The sequence below is a fragment of the Mytilus edulis genome, chromosome 14, assembly GCF_963676685.1.
Source record: "Mytilus edulis chromosome 14, xbMytEdul2.2, whole genome shotgun sequence".
Classification (NCBI taxonomy): Eukaryota; Metazoa; Mollusca; class Bivalvia; order Mytilida; family Mytilidae; genus Mytilus; species Mytilus edulis.
The window spans coordinates 43,093,072-43,111,928 of record NC_092357.1 but is presented as its reverse complement, the minus strand read 5'-3'; the positions used below and the strand labels follow the sequence as shown (position 1 = coordinate 43,111,928).

The 18,857-nt window shown below is 32.3% G+C and overlaps 1 protein-coding gene across 4 annotated transcripts; it reads left to right on the top strand.

Annotated features, from left to right (window-relative positions):
* Positions 1-11,984, top strand: LOC139502587 (uncharacterized). 4 transcript variants are annotated; one of them, XM_071292106.1, is made up of 7 exons: positions 33-138; positions 3,844-3,922; positions 4,652-4,792; positions 5,468-6,120; positions 7,044-7,133; positions 7,816-8,118; positions 9,665-10,693. In XM_071292106.1, the coding sequence occupies exons 3-7, from the start codon at positions 4,674-4,676 to the stop codon at positions 10,495-10,497; spliced, it is 1,998 nt and encodes a 665-aa protein (XP_071148207.1). In that variant the 5' UTR covers positions 33-138; positions 3,844-3,922; positions 4,652-4,673; the 3' UTR covers positions 10,498-10,693. The 4 variants fall into 4 exon arrangements, with proteins under 4 accessions (XP_071148206.1, XP_071148207.1, XP_071148208.1 ...); XM_071292105.1 differs by lacking the exon at positions 3,844-3,922 and having other exon boundaries at positions 1-138; positions 9,665-11,984; XM_071292107.1 differs by lacking the exons at positions 33-138; positions 3,844-3,922 and adding an exon at positions 1,094-1,182.
* Positions 11,985-18,857: the final 6,873 nt, after the last annotated feature.

Here is an 18,857-nt window from a genome sequence, read left to right as displayed (position 1 = left end):
ACATACATTGTTGAGTCATACGAGGACGGAAACGGTATTGTAACGGGAAGTAAACACCTCATATAAAACAGTAAAATTATATGCAATTAAAACACACATGAAGGATTTAAATTAATTCTACGATTACAGTTTACCAAGGTAAGACCTATGTTATGTTATTTTGAGACAAAATATCCATGTATACTTTAAAAACTTTCAGGTTTTCAATCTTTCATCAGATTTTGGAATGATTCATAGAGAGTTATTAGGTGTCGTTTTGTCACCCACGGAACGAAGAAGGTTTATTTTATTAACAAACTACGAACTGGCCTACTAAACCATGGTACATACGTCTGCTAAGCGAGTATCACAAATAAACACTCCACACATATTGGTTATCTCATGTGACCTAAAAGGTCAAGTAGGCTTTATTCTTACTTGTCCTCAGTCGTCCGTCATCGTCGTCGTTAACCTTTAACATTTTGAACTTCTTCTGGAGAACTACTGAATAAAATGAAACTAAACATGGTATGACTGTTCCCAATGAGATGCTGACCAAGTGTTGTAACTTCGTAGGCGAACTTTCATCCAAGATGGCCGTCAGCAGAAGACTGCGTTTAACATAAGACCCTATAGGAAATACACACAAATGCTTCTTCTAAAGCCATACTGAAAAGAAAGCTTTTAGTTTGCTTAATTACTTGAACGTGTTCTTTTGAATTAATAGCATCCTTACGAAATGGAGACAAGCATAAAAAAATCTAATTTTTTTATTGTTTATATGGTAAGTTGTTTTGTGCCACTTGATTATTTTCACAACACAGGTTAAGGGACCTAGATACATTCCTAATGATTAAAAGCATGAGTAATTTCTTACAATGGGATAAATAACAAAGCAAGAGATCTAAATTCATACAAACTAATAAGATGATATTACAAATTTCATGGCGGTTTGTGAAAATGACAAAAGACAATTTATACCAAACACTGCCCATGTAAAACATGTTTTGTGTGCACAAGTTATATTTTTCACATCTTTTAAAATAACCAAATCAATTGTTTAACAGGAATTCAATTCTACATTATGTCGTATAGTACGTTACTGTATTTGTTCTGTATTGTTTTTTATCATAGGTTTATTTATAAGTATATGTATGTGGTTGTGAATTATTGGTCATAACAGATGAAGTGTAGTATATCATTGTAACTTTACATATTTACATCATGTCATTTGAGCATTTGTTTTTTTTTTTAAGTTGGTTTAAATCATAATGTAGTCAGTTCAGGTTTAGAAATATTTGTTAGTTTGCCCTATATCACACACTTTCCTTTTCATATTACACTCCGATAGCTTATGAAATGCTATTATCAACATAAAGGCAGATTCGAATTTTTTGGCGAACGATTTGAGACCAAAATAATGCCAAAGCTCAATATAAGGTAAATGTCAAAGTTAGCCTTTTGCAGCCGTTTTTTTTTAGAGAGAGTCAAATATCTCAAATAGGAGTTCAATAACCTATCAATATGATAAGCTTAAAATGTTTATTAACTAAAAATAATGCTCCACTGACTTAGAATATCAATGCTTAACAATAGATGTTTTTAGTTTCACATAACAAAATCATCAGAGTAAACGAACATAATTTATCTTTTACATTGAAATAGTGATACTATAATTACTCTGTTTTAGCTTTTGGAGGTCCAAATTTGATTTCAAGAAGATGGAAGTTAATAATGCTTGGTCCAAATAGTTTATATACCTATGAGTTAAGATATTGGTATGGGAAATAGTTATCAAAGGTACCAGGATTATAATTTAGTACGCCAGACGCGCGTTTCGTCTGCATAAGACTCATCAGTGACGCTCATATCAAAATATTTATAAAGCCAAACAAGTACAAAGTTGAAGAGCATTGAGGATCCAAAATTTCAAAAAGTTGTGCCAAATACGGCTAAGGTAATCTATGCCTGGGATGAGAAAATCCTTAGTTTTTCGAAAAAATCAAAGTTTTGTAAACAGGAAATTTATAAAAATGACCACATTGTTGATATTCATGTCAGCACCGAAGTGTTGACTACTGGGCTGGTGATACCATCGGGGACGAAACGTCCACCAGCAGTGGCATCGACTCAGAGGTGTAAATAGTTATCAAAGGTACCAGGATTATAATTTAGTACGCCAGACGCGCGTTTCGTCTGCATAAGACTCATCAGTGACGCTCATATCAAAATATTTATAAAGCCAAACAAGTACAAAGTTGAAGAGCATTGAGGATCCAAAATTTCAAAAAGTTGTGCCAAATACGGCTAAGGTAGTCTATGCCTGGGATGAGAAAATCCTTAGTTTTTCGAAAAATTCACAAAACATATTTCACATCCATCAACAGGAGAAAAATACGTATATGTTCATTGCGATATTTTATTTTACCATAAGTATGATAAGTGTATTATGATTTTTAATAATTTTTATGTTGTAGTATGTTCATAGAAGAAATTTCAGTTCAAGATTGTTTAACTTCTTTAATATCGATGTAATCATTGCTGTTCAACTTATGTTAAAAATGTGAAAGATGAAATATTGTGCAACTGACGATTGCCATTTGTCTTTATTATCATACAAAACAACCTAATTCATTTAGAAAAAAGCAAACGTCATTGTTTACGAACACTACTTGTAATAAATACCCTGTATAAATGAGTGTTTATAAAACGCTACTTGGTTATTTTACAATCGTAAAAGATTAAATCCTCAAGGATGACACATCAGGGAAGTCAACTTCCTCCTTCAAAATGTATAATATTATTCATTTGAAGTATTGACAGAAAAAAAAATAGACATATTTTATATAGGTTCTGTGCGTATGAATCACTTTAAATTTATGGATGTGCCTTAACTAGTAAAGCTCAAACATTAAGACTATAACTCAGGAAAGTGTAAATGCATAGAACAGATAATTGATTGATAACTGCAAAAGACGTAAACGATTTGCTAATTTCTTCAAAGGTCTAATTTTCTGTAGGAGCTGACATATATGTTTCGTAATAATTTATTTACCAACAAAGAAATTCAGAATTGTATGTGATACGTCCACTCAGTCGACTGACTGACTACTGGGACTAACAATAGGAGTAGTATCGACCCCCACGATAAAATAACAATTTATAAATATAGTGCCTCCAGGGGATTGACCGTTTTTTGGATTTACCCTCACCAGGAAAGCTCGCACCTAATTATTTGACTGTCAGGTACGTGTAGTACATAGAAATGTTTGAGGCTGAATAGACAGAACGGACATAACATAATTGACAAATTTATCTTTTTTCTCAATTGTATAAAGGAGACTGCATTTCTATTTCTGTACAACATAAGCTATCTTTTTCTAAAATTATGATTTTGCATCACGTTAATCATCTTTTCTATTTTTTTTCTTTTAATTTTTTATCAATTTGAAATGAACTTCAACTAGGCAGTCGGGTTGTTGTCTCTTTGATTCATTCCCCATTTCCATTCTCAATTTTATTTTAGTGTTCACCATAAGATTTCTTAGGGCAGTGTTCAATGTATGATTCCAGTTGTTTTATTGATGGACCACTGATATCTATATCTTGACTACTGTTTTATTTTATTTTTATCTCGTTGACAATTTATTTTTACACAAATGATTTCACTCATATGTTATCTGATCGAAACAATCAAGGACAATCAACAAATTGCATAACTTGATAAATCCAGGTTCTATATCGTGTGACTTAATGCACGTACTAGTTATAGTGGATAAACATGAAAGTCTAAGGTATATAACACATTGCATGTAACGTATTGAATCTTATAAATATTTTTTTTGTTCTCTTATGATTTCACAGGTTGAGATGATACTGGACCAGGATGAGATAATGAAAAAAACTAATTTTTACCACGCTCTCTAATAATTTCTAAAAATACGTAAGGAAAGCTATCTCCTTCAATCATATGTGGTATTATATATTTCGTCTAACCTGAAAAACATTACTTTTTGGCAGAGCATACATACCACAACTTTTAAGTTGAAATGTCTATGCAAATTATATATATGATTAATCTAGACTTATTTATTATAAAAATACTAAGCAAAACGTCAGCCGGTACCTAAAATAATTGACAAAATTCATGCACACATACAATCTTACTTGTTCGTATCTAAATAACAAAATGAATAAAATTTAAATCAACGTAAAAACAAAACTTATTATGAGCGCACAGTTGCTTTAAGTTCACATTTATTTTTTCTTAGACAACTTAAGGTGGTACCAAATACCTTCACTAAAATTATTTTGGCTCGTTTAATTTGCATAAAAGTTTTACAAATTATTTACTTTGACACTTTGACAAAAATATATAAATTTCAAAAACTTGAACCAAACACTACTCGGAAAATTTTCATTGGATATATAGCAATTTGATAAACACGAATTTTGATCATTGAGAAGCTTAATATTTCATTAACAAGACAATGTGATGAAAACGTTTAGCAGATTTTTGCAGAGTTATCTCCCTGTAGTGTGAGAAACCACATTTAGTATAGAATGAGCCAACCAATATGCGTGTACTTCAACACAAGGAATGGATGTAGAAATAGCTTTATATTTCCATTAACAATGCAACTTGATTAAAACGTGTATCTGATTTTTACAGAGTTATCTCCCTGTAGTGTAGAATGAGCCAAACAATATGCGTGTACTTCAACACAAGGAATGGATGTAAAAATGGGGATCGATGTAAATTCGTTCACCAAAAAATTGATTCTTCGCAAAGATCTAAATGTAGAAATTATAGGTAAGTAAACATTTGGAATGTAGGTAGAAGGCTCTACGAAAATAAACTGACAATGCCAGGGCTAAACGAAGGAGACAGACAAACATACAACTGTATTCAAAACAAAGCATAGAAAACTAAAGACTAACATCACGAACCAAACCAAAATCTGAAGGGTCAGCAGATATGCTCTATATGTGGTATATGTGTCACCTGTTGTGTTATTCAAACGGCTATGATTGATTAATACTCTTCCAAAACATAGCAGGAGTATTTGATGATATTGTCGGATAACTACATATATTACAAAAGGTAAACATTCGATTTGAATGACGCCAAAAATAATATGTAAGGTTTAAATTAATAAATGAAAAAAAAGGGAAATGCACTGCATGTTGTGACAATAATTTGATTAATTTTAGGTAAATAATAAGAATTTTATTAAAAAACGGAAGGTATGCAAAAGTTTCGGATCGCTTCATTTGGGATATGTTTAACATTGATAAACCGGAATACATGTATTGCCAAAGGACTAATTATTAGCTGTTTCGTAATAATTTGTTACATGTATTTATTTGCAAATGAGCGAAACACTACATTGCGTTTGCATTCCCAAGAACGCTTTAATCAAACATTTAAAAGTTAGGGATGTTCAAATGCATAGAAATACATAGCAAATGTTCACTTTAATCACAGGGGACCAGGCACCTGTAAATATTATGACAACTGTTTTTTCCGTCATGAAGAGTCAGAACCAGATATTCTCGCCACTCAATTACAGAATAATTTGATAATATCAGATCAAACGAATGATGAAAGATATGCCAAAGAGTCGGTGGTTGTTATGGATATCTTTCCAAAAATCACGCGAGATCTCGTACACGACATCATTAATCCAACTGAGCTGTTTCATTTGTTACAAAACAGTTCTATTCGGAACACATTTACAGAAAGAGAAAATAACGTGGTTGAAAGCCTTGTGTCTAATGGGTACAATGAATGCGACGTTGATTTTATTTACAAAATAGTATGGCAATACCTTCCGAAACCTCGTTGTGGGTGGCAAACATTTCCGGAAAACTCCGATTTATCAGTAGGTGATGATTTGCAAATAATCTATTTGAGAAGCAAATTGCTCTATTCAAGACCTCGTGTTGAAATATTGGGAGAAGAATTCGCCGCTTGGTTCAAAGAATTCAAAGATGTGGCGAAGCGAATCGATATTTTTTTGCATAAACAAGCAGACGAAACATATCTGTGTAAGATTTCAAATATAGAAAGAAACAAGTTCGATGAAAGCTACATAAAAACCTGTATTGAAAAAGCTCGTCAAATTGAAAACATGCAAGGTAAGGTAATACAAATATTGAATTCATTAATGGAATTTGATACTATATCATGATTATCCTTAAAATTTTTGGTGCTTCTATCTGTATTTCATATTTATAAAAAAGGAAGACGTGGTATTATTGCCTATGTGGCAACTCCCCACAAGAGCCCAAATGACACAGAAATTAACAACTATAGTTTACCGTATGAGCGAAGCCCAAACCGCATAGTCAGCTATAAAAGGCACAGAAATTACAAATGTAAAGCAATTCAAACGATAAAACTAACGGCCTCATTTATGTACAAAAATTAACGAGAAACAAATATGGAACACACCAACAAACGACAATCACTGAATAACAGCTTCCTGACTGGGGAAAGTTACAAACATACAATTGTGGCGGGACTAAGCATTTTAGCGGGATCCCAAATAACCTGAGACAGTGGTGTTTGATTGGTCACTTCACCGGCATAGCTTAACCTAACAAGTATTTTGATGTAAAGTATTCAGGCAATTACAATTGAATATTGATAAGATGCTGATTTTCTGCTTGAAACAATGTAAAAATATTTACAAACAGAGTATCGCCAATTAAATTTCTTATTTTGATACTCTGATTTTTTTCTTTAATGGCCATTGCTGGCATAGGTCTGTGCTGTGCAACATTCATGCTGTTCTGTCACTTTAATCTACCGTGTATTCATTATTATTTGTTCGGCACACATGTTCATGAAGTTATAGTTTTACGTTAAGTGCAAATTAAAACCGCGAATGCTAAATGAAGTACATGTTTTTTATATACTTTAATAAGAGTTTTTATCAAATGAACAGAGAAAATATTCACAAATATCATTATATTCCTAAATCTTCTAAAATTAGACTCGTCGAATATACATGAATACAAAGTACTCCATTTTGTGGAAATCCATATTATACTTTCAGTGGACAGAACATGCAGAAGCAATGAAACCTCTATTAATCTTTACATCGGAAGATCTGGTAGAAATTGTATAGATCGTATCATAAAAGAAGGCAAGTTAGACAGTTCTTTTTCTTAATTTATTCCTCATACTTTCTTTTAAAAAATTAAAAAATAATCACAAGACTATGATCAATCCACCGTTTCAATTGTTTATTTTCATTATAATTATTAACAAGCCTTATTCAAATTGCATTACGATAGTTGTTCCAAACAATATCAAATATTCATGAAGTGTTAAACCAGTTTCTCCGTGTTAAATGAAAAAATCCGCGATTCGTTGAACTATTATGTGGCACAAAGTAGTATGACATTGTGTGTCCTGCTCCGCCATCAAACTTTAACATCATACATTTAAAAACTTTGCTTAAGCTTCAGAATGAATTTAAAAATGACAAAAAAAAATCGAATTAGAAAAAGTGTGAGTGTTTTGTATATTGAAGGATTCATTTATGGTTGATACCATGAATGAAATGTACATCGTCGTAACATAAGAAAACATCAATGACCAAACGAAAAAGCAATGGAAATTGCTTACTATTGTCTCATGACGCCGATTAAAGCATTTAAATTAAGGCAGTTTTCGAATCTATTTTTGTATCATATTCCGTGTATTGTTATGCGAGAAATATCAATTCAGACAAGACATAGATAACATGCCACAATTGCAACCATTAGTGATTGAAATGTTATTGTCTCATGAAATAAATACATTATTTTATTTACCCTTTTCAGGGTCAAAAGTGGAAATGATGAATTTAATTGTAACAGGAGAGATTAAGGGAAATGAAGTTGCTGAAAAGTTTTTAAGAGTGAATTCCAGTGAAAACTTGTTTCAGACTGAAATTGAAGATATTCAACCGAATCGTATAGTATTGATCATGAAAGTCAAGGCTCAAACACTCCAATCTAAAGACCATTTTATGGAGAAAATGCTCAAATTATTAGTCAAAGTTTTGATACCTGAAGAGGAGAATCAATTTCCAAATTCAACAATTGACACCGTCATTATTGGTTTTGCCGATAGAATAACTCTAGGTACATGTATTTTATACTACATATTTTTTTACGACCTATAACTTCAGAACCGAGGTATAACATATTTGTTTTTAGTTCCTGAGCGCCCATGAGTGGTAATATAAGAGAAGGAACTATTGATCCTTTCATGAGCACTGTTAAATTTTTCCTAATTTTTCGGTAAGGGTTTCTAAACCTTAGTTTTAAGTATTGTGTTTTGATTTTTGTTAGTGTGTTCGGATTTATTTGTCTTATCGTCCGTTTGTTTGATTGTTTGTTTGTTCGATTATTTGTATGTTTATGGTATTAGCTAACGATCTTAGTTTATATACCGGTTACATTTCCTTCCTTCATAGTTGTAATTGTTTTGTAATAACAATTTAAATAATATAACATCACACATCTTCAAATAGACTGTCCTTTAAAACATAAGCTCCGCCCGATCATTTGAAATAACGTTGGTAATACCGGGATTGAAATTTTATATTTGCGCCAGACGCGCGTTTCGTCTACTAAAGACTCATCAGTGACGCTCAAATGAAATAATGTTGAAGGCCAAATAAAGTACGAAGTCGTAGAGCATTGAAGACCATAAATTCCTAAATAAAATTGCCAAATACAGCTACGGTAATCTAGTCCTAAGGTAGAAAAGCCTTAGTATTTCAAAAATTCAAAAAGATTTGCAAACAGTTAATTCATAATAATGGCCATATCAATAATGATCCATGTCAACACAGAAGTGCTGACTGCTGGGCTGGTGAAACACTCAGGGAGGGAATAAAAAAACCCACCAGCAGTGGCATCGACCCGGTGGTGGTAAATAAACTCATCATAGATACCAAAACTGAAACTTTATATTTGCGCCAGACTCGAATCGAAAAAAATGTCTCCTGTCGTACAACTTACACGTACCTTCAAAAATATAGACTGTCAACAATGAAAGTCATGATAGTTTTGAACTGTGTCTCTGTCCTACCGGTACTGTTAGTTTTTATAACATACTTTTGCAGAAAAAAATTATTCCGGAATTGATTTTGAAATTATCTTTAAAGTAACCTTCCAATTCTCTATATCAACTTATCTTAAATGATTCGTTCACGGTACCTTCAGGATCGTTGCTTCTAATATATAAACATCCCATATGTTATTACGTCAAAGTAACAGCACACATAGTATGCAAATAACAAAAATGACATTCTATTTCAAAATATTTTATAAACACTGTATTGAGATATACCGGAATGCTCCTGTGGATAATTTATTAAGTTCGATTTTGTATGTTAAAATGAGCAACAACACGACGGTTGCAACATGTGGAGTAGGATCTGCGTACCGTTCCGGAGCACGTGAGATCACCCCCAGTTTTTGGTGGGGTTCATGTTGCTTATTCTTTAGTTTTCTATGTTGTGTCATGTGTTCTATTGTTTGTCTGTTTGTCTTTTTTATTTTTAGCCATGGCGTTGTCAGTTTATTTTCGATTTATGAGTTTGATTGTCAATCTGGTATCTGTCGCCCCTCTTTTAAAAGATTTGATTTTATCATGTTTTTATTAATATCTTTATTTTAGAAAATCCACCATCGCAGGAAGAACTTGTCAAATATGCACAAAGAGCTGAGGGATATAACTTGTTTCTGTCCGTAAGTCACAACAGAAAATTCGATTTGAAATCTCAAGATGACGGATATTTGGACCTTTCAGATTGCACCATTCTCAGCACGAAAATGGTGTTCACGGATAGTAAAGGATTACTTATATATGATACAACCATTGACGCTACCGATTATATACCTCTGTCCGAAAAACCACGATATGTGACAGAGATAGACAACGAAACCGTAGCAGTATCTTCGGACTGGGACTGGGACATTAAAATTATAAGTTTGACAACTAAGGAAGTATCCAGGACAATACAAACAAGCGGTTATTGCTATGGTGTCTCATTTTATGATAACAAGCTGTATGCTGCTTTCAAAAATGGTAATAAAGTTGATGTCCAAGTTATAGATCGCGATAGTCAAAACGAATTTCAGAAAAGCAACGTCGTACCAGTTTTTTCCGATAGTGTGCGTTATATCACAGTCAACAATGGAAAGTTATTTTACACGGCCGAATCTATTTTATACTGTTGTGATTTGAATGGAAAAATTCAATGGCAGTTTTCTGATGACAAACATTTATGTTTGCTAGGTGTCACGAGTGATGGAAATGGAAATGCCTTTGTTTCTTGTTTGAGTGCGCATGCTGTCTTACTAGTCTTAAGTGGCGGGAAAAAATACAGAGAAATTCTGAATAGGTCAAGTGGATTGACTCTTCCAAGAGGAATTCATTTTGCCAAACATGATAACTTACTTCTTGTCTGTAATAAAACCGGTAAAGTGTCCATAGTTGATGCTAGATAATTAGGCATTACAAAGTGTTAATTATTCCAGAATGAGGGGCAAATTATACATTTTTATGTTGATATGAAACCAGTCGTATAACTTGTAAATAATCTCATAAGACAAACATTTCCTATATCAAATACCTTATTACTATTTGTTTATATTTGTCTACTTTTGTAATCTATAAATGTATGTTTAAACACATAAGGGTAAACAAGTTTGCTTCAAAATACCATACATGTAGAATCATTTAAATCGACCGTTTATATTTTCCGACCATCCGTGGTCGTATCAATCAAACGTATTTTTCTTATTTGCAATATTCATAGAATTTACTTTAGTCATTCCAACACCGTATTGAAAAAAAAAATCACAAAAATACTTTTGATGGTAAATAATTTGGTAACACAATATGGTGATTATTCCAGAATGAGCCAATTATACAAAACCTTTGCTAATAATTACTTATATCCACTTCATTTGAACTTATTTGAGTACTTGTCTTATTTTAAAGCAAATCAGTAAATTAAAATGCCAAACTTTATGTTCTGTAATAACATGTTGAGTTATTCTCTATAGAAACGTTTAGATACTGTAAACCAACTTCTTTTCGCGGGTACTTTTTTTCGAGTTTAGCCCATTTTGCAGCAATTCAATTTTGCGATTCTCAAATGTACTTTATGTAGTTAAGTAAGAAATCATCAGTTTTACATATTCGCGACGATTTGTATTCGAGATATTATTTTACTCGAGAAAGTCAGGAAAATAAATCGCCCGCGATAATATGTTGGTTTACAGTAGTTTACAAAAAAATATTTTTTAATTTGCAATTTTAAGCTTTTCAAACAGTGTCAAGAAAAGAATTTTGTATACTTACAGAACATTATCTAAAACTTAATCATGACAATCCTTGAATTATTGCAGAGTTTACAAAACTGTTAGCGAATTAATTGTTGTTATTTAATGCAAATGATCAAAGATGATCTCATTTTTTATATTCATATTTTGCTATACCCTTTATAACCAAAACATATAGTTCTGAAATAAATCTTTAATAGTGATTTGACGAATAAGACTCACCTTTCACAATCACCGTTTCATCAAAAGGGTACCGGATTTCAGGTAGCATCATTCAATTAGCTTTATAAAATGTATATCATGACCCCTTACAGTTTTGTAGTTTTAATAATGCATGGTATTAATATAGATTCAATCATAAGGTCTTTGCATCGAAAATAAAAATACCAATTGTTGGCATGATACGGGTTATGCTATTCTCATATAATTTATGATGGTATGATTCTAAACCTCTAAAGGGAAGGATTTTGCTTGATATGTATATGATGAAGACATAATTCTTCAATTAGTTTATATGAGGTCTGGAACTGGCATGTCAGTTACTGGTAGTAGTTCTTTTGTTAATTTATGTATCATTGTTATTATCTTTGTTTTATTTTTTATTCTGCCAAGGGACGCGGAATCATTTTAAACAGAGTTTTACTGTGTGTGTGTTTATTTTACATTGACTAATGGTATAGGGAGAGGGTTAAAATCACAAAAAGAGTATTTTATTTTATCAAGTGAGTGTTTAAGTAGATATGAACAGATTGAAACTTATGTTACAACCATTTTTTGCCATATGACCTAATTATCGATAATTGTAAAGTTTTGAATAAAAATCAGGAAAAGCCGACCTATTATTATGTGTGAACAAGGTTTAGTTTTTTGCATCCAATTTTCTATGAGTTTTTCTTAATGAAACACATAAATTGTCGTCAGTCGATCATTTCAAACGATTACCAAATCTTTAAATAGACTTATCAAAAGGGAAATAGTTCCGATACCGTGTCAAGTAATTAAAGACGGCCTTTTTTAGAATTGATGCTTTATGAAATGGATAAAACGGGAAAAAGCTGACAAAAAATCTTTGAACTCTTTTTTTAATTCAGTAATGAAGATAGTTGATATACGTATTCAACATTTTAAAGAACATTTTACTATAAACAATAACCACAATAAACCTATTTCTCGTATCAAACATAAACTAAAAGAACTAGCCAAGGAATTTGTTTTTGTCCCGGCCGATAAAGCTGCTAATAATATTATTATTGTTTGACGTAAATTTTACATTGAGGTTCTGAAAAAGGAAATTACCAATTCACCAACATTCCAACTGACTCCATTTTCAGAAAACGAAATCTGTAACAAACATAAACTTTTAGCCACCGCTTTACAAGCAGAGCCAAATACAATGAAAGTCTCAACTATGTATTGGCTTCCGAAGCTACATAAAACCCCTTACAAATATAGATTTATTTCGTCTTCAAGCCATTGTTCAACTACTAAATTGTCTATTCTTCTTACCAGCACACTTGGTACAATTAAAAACCTGATAATAAATTGTTCAAATAAGGCCTTCGAAAATAGTGGAATAAATTACTTTTGGAGTGTCAAGAACTCGTTGGAAGTACTTGATAAATTGCATGCTTATATTGGTGATTTTGAATCTGTTCAAAGTTTTGATTTTTCTACCCTGTATACCACATTGCCTCACATTCTCATTAAGAAAAAAATCACACATTTAATTAAATGGGCATTCAAAAAATCAGAATGTGAATATATATGTTCAAACTCTTTTAGGTCATTTTTTAGTAGCAATAAACAAAAAAAACTATGTTAATTGGACATGCTTTGATACTATATATGCCCTTGAATTTTTACTAGATAACATTTTTGTTCGCTTTGGGGATTCCGTATATCGTCAGATTATCGGAATTCCAATGGGGACTAACTGTGCACCACTTATTGCGTATTGCTATGAGTTACAATTTATGACAAAAATAAGCAAAGACCCGTCGAAACAACATCTGATAAACAAATTTAATAATACTTTTAGATATTTGGATGATATTTTGGCTCTCAATAATGACGACTTCAGTATGTATATTAATGAAATTTATCCTGTTGAACTTACTTTAAATAAAGCTAATACTAACAATGACCACTGCCCTTTTCTAGATCTTGATATCTATATCACTAATGGAAAGCTGAATACTAAAATTTATGATAAAAGGGATGATTTTTCATTTCCTATCGTTAATTATCCGTTTTTAGATGGTGACGTTCCCTTGTAACCATCTTACGGTGTTTATATATCTCAACTTGTACGATTCGCTCGTGTATGTAACAATGTTTTAGATTTTAACGAGAGAAATTTATGTATTACTGAAAAATTATTACACCAGGGTTTTCGATATCACAAACTAGTCAAAACATTTACTAAATTTTATCATCGGTATAAATACATCATTCGTAAATATAGATCAACATGCAGACTTCTAATACGTTCAGGTATTTCACATCCAATTTTTTTATGGAAATATTCTTTATAAAGCACAAAGGTGTCAGTATTCACCTCAGAAACTTACAAAACCTTTGAATAGACTTATTAAGAAGGGATATAATTACGAAACTGTTGTCAAGTCATTGAAGATTGCATATTTTGGCGTTAATATTGAGTCACTGATAAGGTCTTTGCATAGGAACTAAACACATTTATTCTAAAAACAGTTGTTGGCATGACACGGGTTATGTTCTTCTCATATATGTTATGATGGTATGATACTAAACCCCTAACGGGAAGGATTGTGCCTGATGTTCATATGATGAAATCATAATCTTTCAGTCAGTTTAATTGAAGTCTGGAGCTGGCATGTCAGTTAACTGCTAGTAGTCTGTTGTTATTTATGTATTATTGTCATTTTGTTTATTTTCTTTGGTTACATCTTCTGACATCAGACTCGGACTTCTCTTGAACTGAATTTTAATGTGCGTATTGTTATGCGTTTACTTTTCTACATTGGTTAGAGGTATAGGGGGAGGGTTGAGATCTCACAAACATGTTTAACCCCGCCGCATTTTTGCGCCTGTCCTAAGTCAGGAGCCTCTGGCCTTTGTTAGTCTTGTATTATTTTAATTGTAGTTTCTTGTGTACAATTTGGAAATTAGTATGGCGTTCATTATCACTGGACTAGTATATATTTGTTTAGGGGCCAGCTGAAGGACGCCTCCGGGTGCGGGAATTTCTCGCTACATTGAAGACCTGTTGGTAACCCTCTGCTGTTGTTTTTTATTTGGTCGGGTTGTTGTCTCTTTGACACATTCCCCATTTCCATTCTCAATTTTATTATCAACTTGTGACATCTTTGTATCGAAAATATTCACATTTATTCTAGAACCAGTATTTGACATGATACGGAATAGGTTCTTCTCGTACATTTTATGATATCATAATCCAAAACCCCTAAAGAGAGGGATTGTGCTTGATTTTCATATGATGATGACATAATCTTTCAAACAGTTTAATTAAGGTATGGAGCTGGAACATCAGTCATTACAAGTACATGTAGTCTTTTCTTAATGTATGTATCATTGTCATCTTGCTTAGATTTTATTTTTCCCTAATCTGACATCAGACTTGAACTTCTTTTAAAATGAGTTTAGCTGAACGTTTCGATGCGTATTTGTTTATTCTAAATTAGCTAGATATGAGGTTTGAAATCCCACAAAAGATGTTTAATCTCGCCGTTTTAAAGCCCAAATCCCTAGTCAGGTGCCTCTGGCATTTGTTAGTCTTGTCATTATTTTTGATTTTGTATATCTATATGTTTAAAATCTTTTTTGCGACGTCTATTTTTGCTGAACCAGTTGTTTGCATGATGTGGGTTATGTTCTTTTACTATGATTTATGATGGCATGATAACAAACAACAAATGTGAGTGATTGTGACTGATTTTCATATATTGAAACATAATTTTGCGACCAGTTTTATCTCAGTAACTGCTAATTTGTATCTTTCTTCCTATCATATCTGTTTATATTGTTTAGGCATCGTTGCCATTATAATGGAATTTGATTCCATTGTCACACAAGTGAGGTGTTTTGCTAGTTATAAAACCAGATACATAAGAAAATACCTGTACCAAGTCAGGAATATGACAGTTGTTTTTTCACCGAGGTTTGAGCTTTCGATTTTGCCTATTAATTGGGGTTTTTGGTTTTAAATTTTCTTTGGAGTTTTTTTGTGATCTTACTTTTTTAATTTTAATGACGGACTCGGATTACTTTTAAATGAGTTTTGTGGTACATTTTCTTGTGTGTTAGTTTCTTTCACATAAGCCAAAGGTTTATAGTATATGGGGTGGGTTGAGATCTCACAAAACAAGTTAAACCCCGTAAGATGTCTCAAGTTAGGAACTTATAGCTTTTGAAAGTCTGCTTTGTTTTATTTTTTTTTGGTTATATTTGTACATGTTGTTTGTTTCAGAGTGCAGTTTGGCATCCATGTCACTGAACATGTATTCTTTATAGTTTGGGGACAGGCTGAATCCCGATGCCGGGTAGGAATTTTCTAGATGCATTGAAGACCAATTTGTGTCCTTAGGCTGTTTTCTACGTGTTGTCGTGTACCTTGAAATGAACATGTATAAAATATTTGCCACTGGACGATAAGCAAACTACTACATCTCAATCAACATGACGCATAGTAACCGGACAGCTGAATCAATTTCTAACGCTTTATTAAATTCTGATAAAGATGTGTTCAAATTTCATACGATGTCTGAGTGAAGTGAAGATTCATTTAAAAAAGAGGTGGGGGTCTCTTCGACACACTTAATGTTTTCAATCTCTATTCAATGCATCTAGAGTCGCCAACAATGAGCAATACTAGCCCGTATTTAGAGATATAAGAAACCCCAGGATGACAAATGCGAAACTATTTCAAAGAGAAAAACACAAGACAGATGTACACTACATCAATTAACACAGTTAACTTTGTCATTTTATTGTCATAACAAATAGAATTCAGTTGACAATTATGAATCTTTCAAGTATGTTTACTGGGAACTCATTCCTATATAATATTCATATACCATAGATTTAAAAACTATGAAATACGCATTTGTTATATTGATAGAATTATACTTTGGTTGATTATTGATAACGTGAAAGACAAATAAAGCCACCCACCAAAAACATGTATGTGATTGCAAATGAGACAAGTATCGATACATATAAAACATCAAAGATGTGAATATATACAGGATACCGTACGGCCTTTACAATTGGGGAAAACCTATACTTCCTAGTAAGGTTACAAAAAGACGCTGCTACCAGTTTGAAGAATCCATCAATCGTATTTGATAGTATTATAATTAATAAGAAAAAAGTGTATGATACAAGGGGTAAACTGCAAGTTAAAACAAATTAACATATTGCAAAACAGTAAAAGGTCTCTGTGTGATTTACATTTTAATGTTGTGTCGTTGTTCGCCTCTTATATTTAATGCGTTTCCCTCAGTTTTATTTTGTTACCCCAATTTTGTTTTTGTCCATGGATTTATGAGTTTTGAACAGCGGTATACTACTGTTGTCTTTATTTAGCAAAATAAACTAGTGGAAGAAAAGAAAACCAAAACCATAAGGTTTTTCCACAAGTGGAAAGAACTAATAATATATGTTTTATAAATTAAAAATGAAATATTGAGACAGCCAGTTATGTACTATAACTATCAACTACTTAGCGCTTTTGAAATATGAGGTATAAATTTTTTTGTGCGATGTTATCATACACGGAACAAATGATTTTTTCACAAGAAAATGCAAGCAAATTTGAACCCAATTAAATATGTTACAGTCATTATTTAGGGTAAACATACGATATTTACAAATAGATACTCGAATAGTTAAAATGTGAATTAGATATATTGCATCATGAATATAAACTCGTCATAGATACCAGGAATAAATTTTAAATATACACCAGACGCGCGTTTCGTCTACAAAAGACTCATCAGTGACGCTCGAATCCAAAAAAGTTAAAAAAAAAAAAAAAAAAAAAAAAAAAAAAAAAAAAAAAGCCAAAGAAAGTACGAAGTTGAAGAGCAAAATTCCTAAAAGTGTTGCCGAATACAGCTAAGGTAATCTATGCCTGAGGTAGAAAAGCCTTAGTATTTAAAAAAAAATCAAAATTTTGTAAACAGTTAATTTATAAATATTACAATATCAATGACAATTCATGTCAGCACAAACAGTGCTGACTACTGGGCTTATGAAACCCTTGGGGAAACAAATCTCCACCAGCAGTGGCATGAATATTATAAATCTCCAACGAAATAAACCTTTTTCATATATGAAAAATGAACAGACAATAGTAGGACGATCGCAAACAGAGGAAATTGAAACAACAAGAAGGTATAAATGACACCCCTGTTTCGGATGGACGGAATCGTATATCTTGGAAGTACCAAATGCTTTTTAAAACGTACCTGACATTGAGTGCCTAAAACCATTAAAACACTCCCTTGGTTACCTCCTGTAATGTATTCAAGCTGAATATTACCACAAAAACATCTGATAACATTCATGACCACCCGCCTCATGCCCTTTTCGTAATATTGCATACGTTGATATGTTTGCGTAAGCGATGTTTTTTCCTAATCATTGAGGGGGTAGGCCAACATTTCCCTCTGGTTTAATTTTTCTTATATTGATATCCTAGTACGGGTCCGAGCATCATCTGCCAAAGTCTTAACGAAATTCACCGTTTCATTATATGTTTAGGGTATATTGAATATGACCAGTTTTGGGGTACCATAAAAACGATCGAAAACACTTGTAGGTAAACATCATTGTTTGTTTTTGCACATGTTGTCACAGTTTTTAACTATTGATACGTCGAAAAATCTGGCAAGCTCAGACAACAATTTCTTTTCAAACATAGCCAGAAAGAAAAATTGTCGTTTAATTCCTGCCAAATAGTTATCAAAGGTAGCAGAATTATAATTAATTACGCCAGACGCGCGTTTCGTCTACATAAGACTCATCAGTGACGCTCATATCAAAATATTTATAAAGCCAAACAAGAACAAAGATGAAGAGCATTGAGGATCCAAAATTCCCCCAAAAATGTGTTAAATACGACTTAAAGCTATTTAAACATTTATTGGTTATCAATCTTGAAAATAATAAACTTTTATCGAATTTGACGGTTTGGAATTTTCAAAATCTTTAAACAAAGCACATGAAAAAGTAGAATTTCGAGACAAAATTCATTTTCTCCTTCCAAACCATTCTTTTTATGTGTAATAGTCCAAGGTGTACTGTCCCAATAAAAATTTTAATAATTATTTTAAAGAAAAACGATAAAATTTAGTATGGGACGAGTACCCTTGGGGCGAATTTACATAACATTTTATCACAACTATATATTGGTGTCCCTCCCTAGACTACAAAATGTAATTCCCTGTCAACAAAACCAGACGCTATCAGAATTTATTCTTTTGACAGTCTGTCACTATCTAAGTTCTAGCTTTGTG

Coding starts and splice junctions, on each gene's coding strand:
- LOC139502587 (XM_071292105.1), top strand. CDS start 4,674: ATGAGCCAAACAATATGCGTGTACTTCAACACAAGGAATGGATGTAAA. Junction 4,793..5,467: donor TCTAAATGTAGAAATTATAG/GTAAGTAAACAT, acceptor CTTTAATCACAG/GGGACCAGGCACCTGTAAAT. Junction 7,134..7,815: donor AGATCGTATCATAAAAGAAG/GCAAGTTAGACA, acceptor TACCCTTTTCAG/GGTCAAAAGTGGAAATGATG.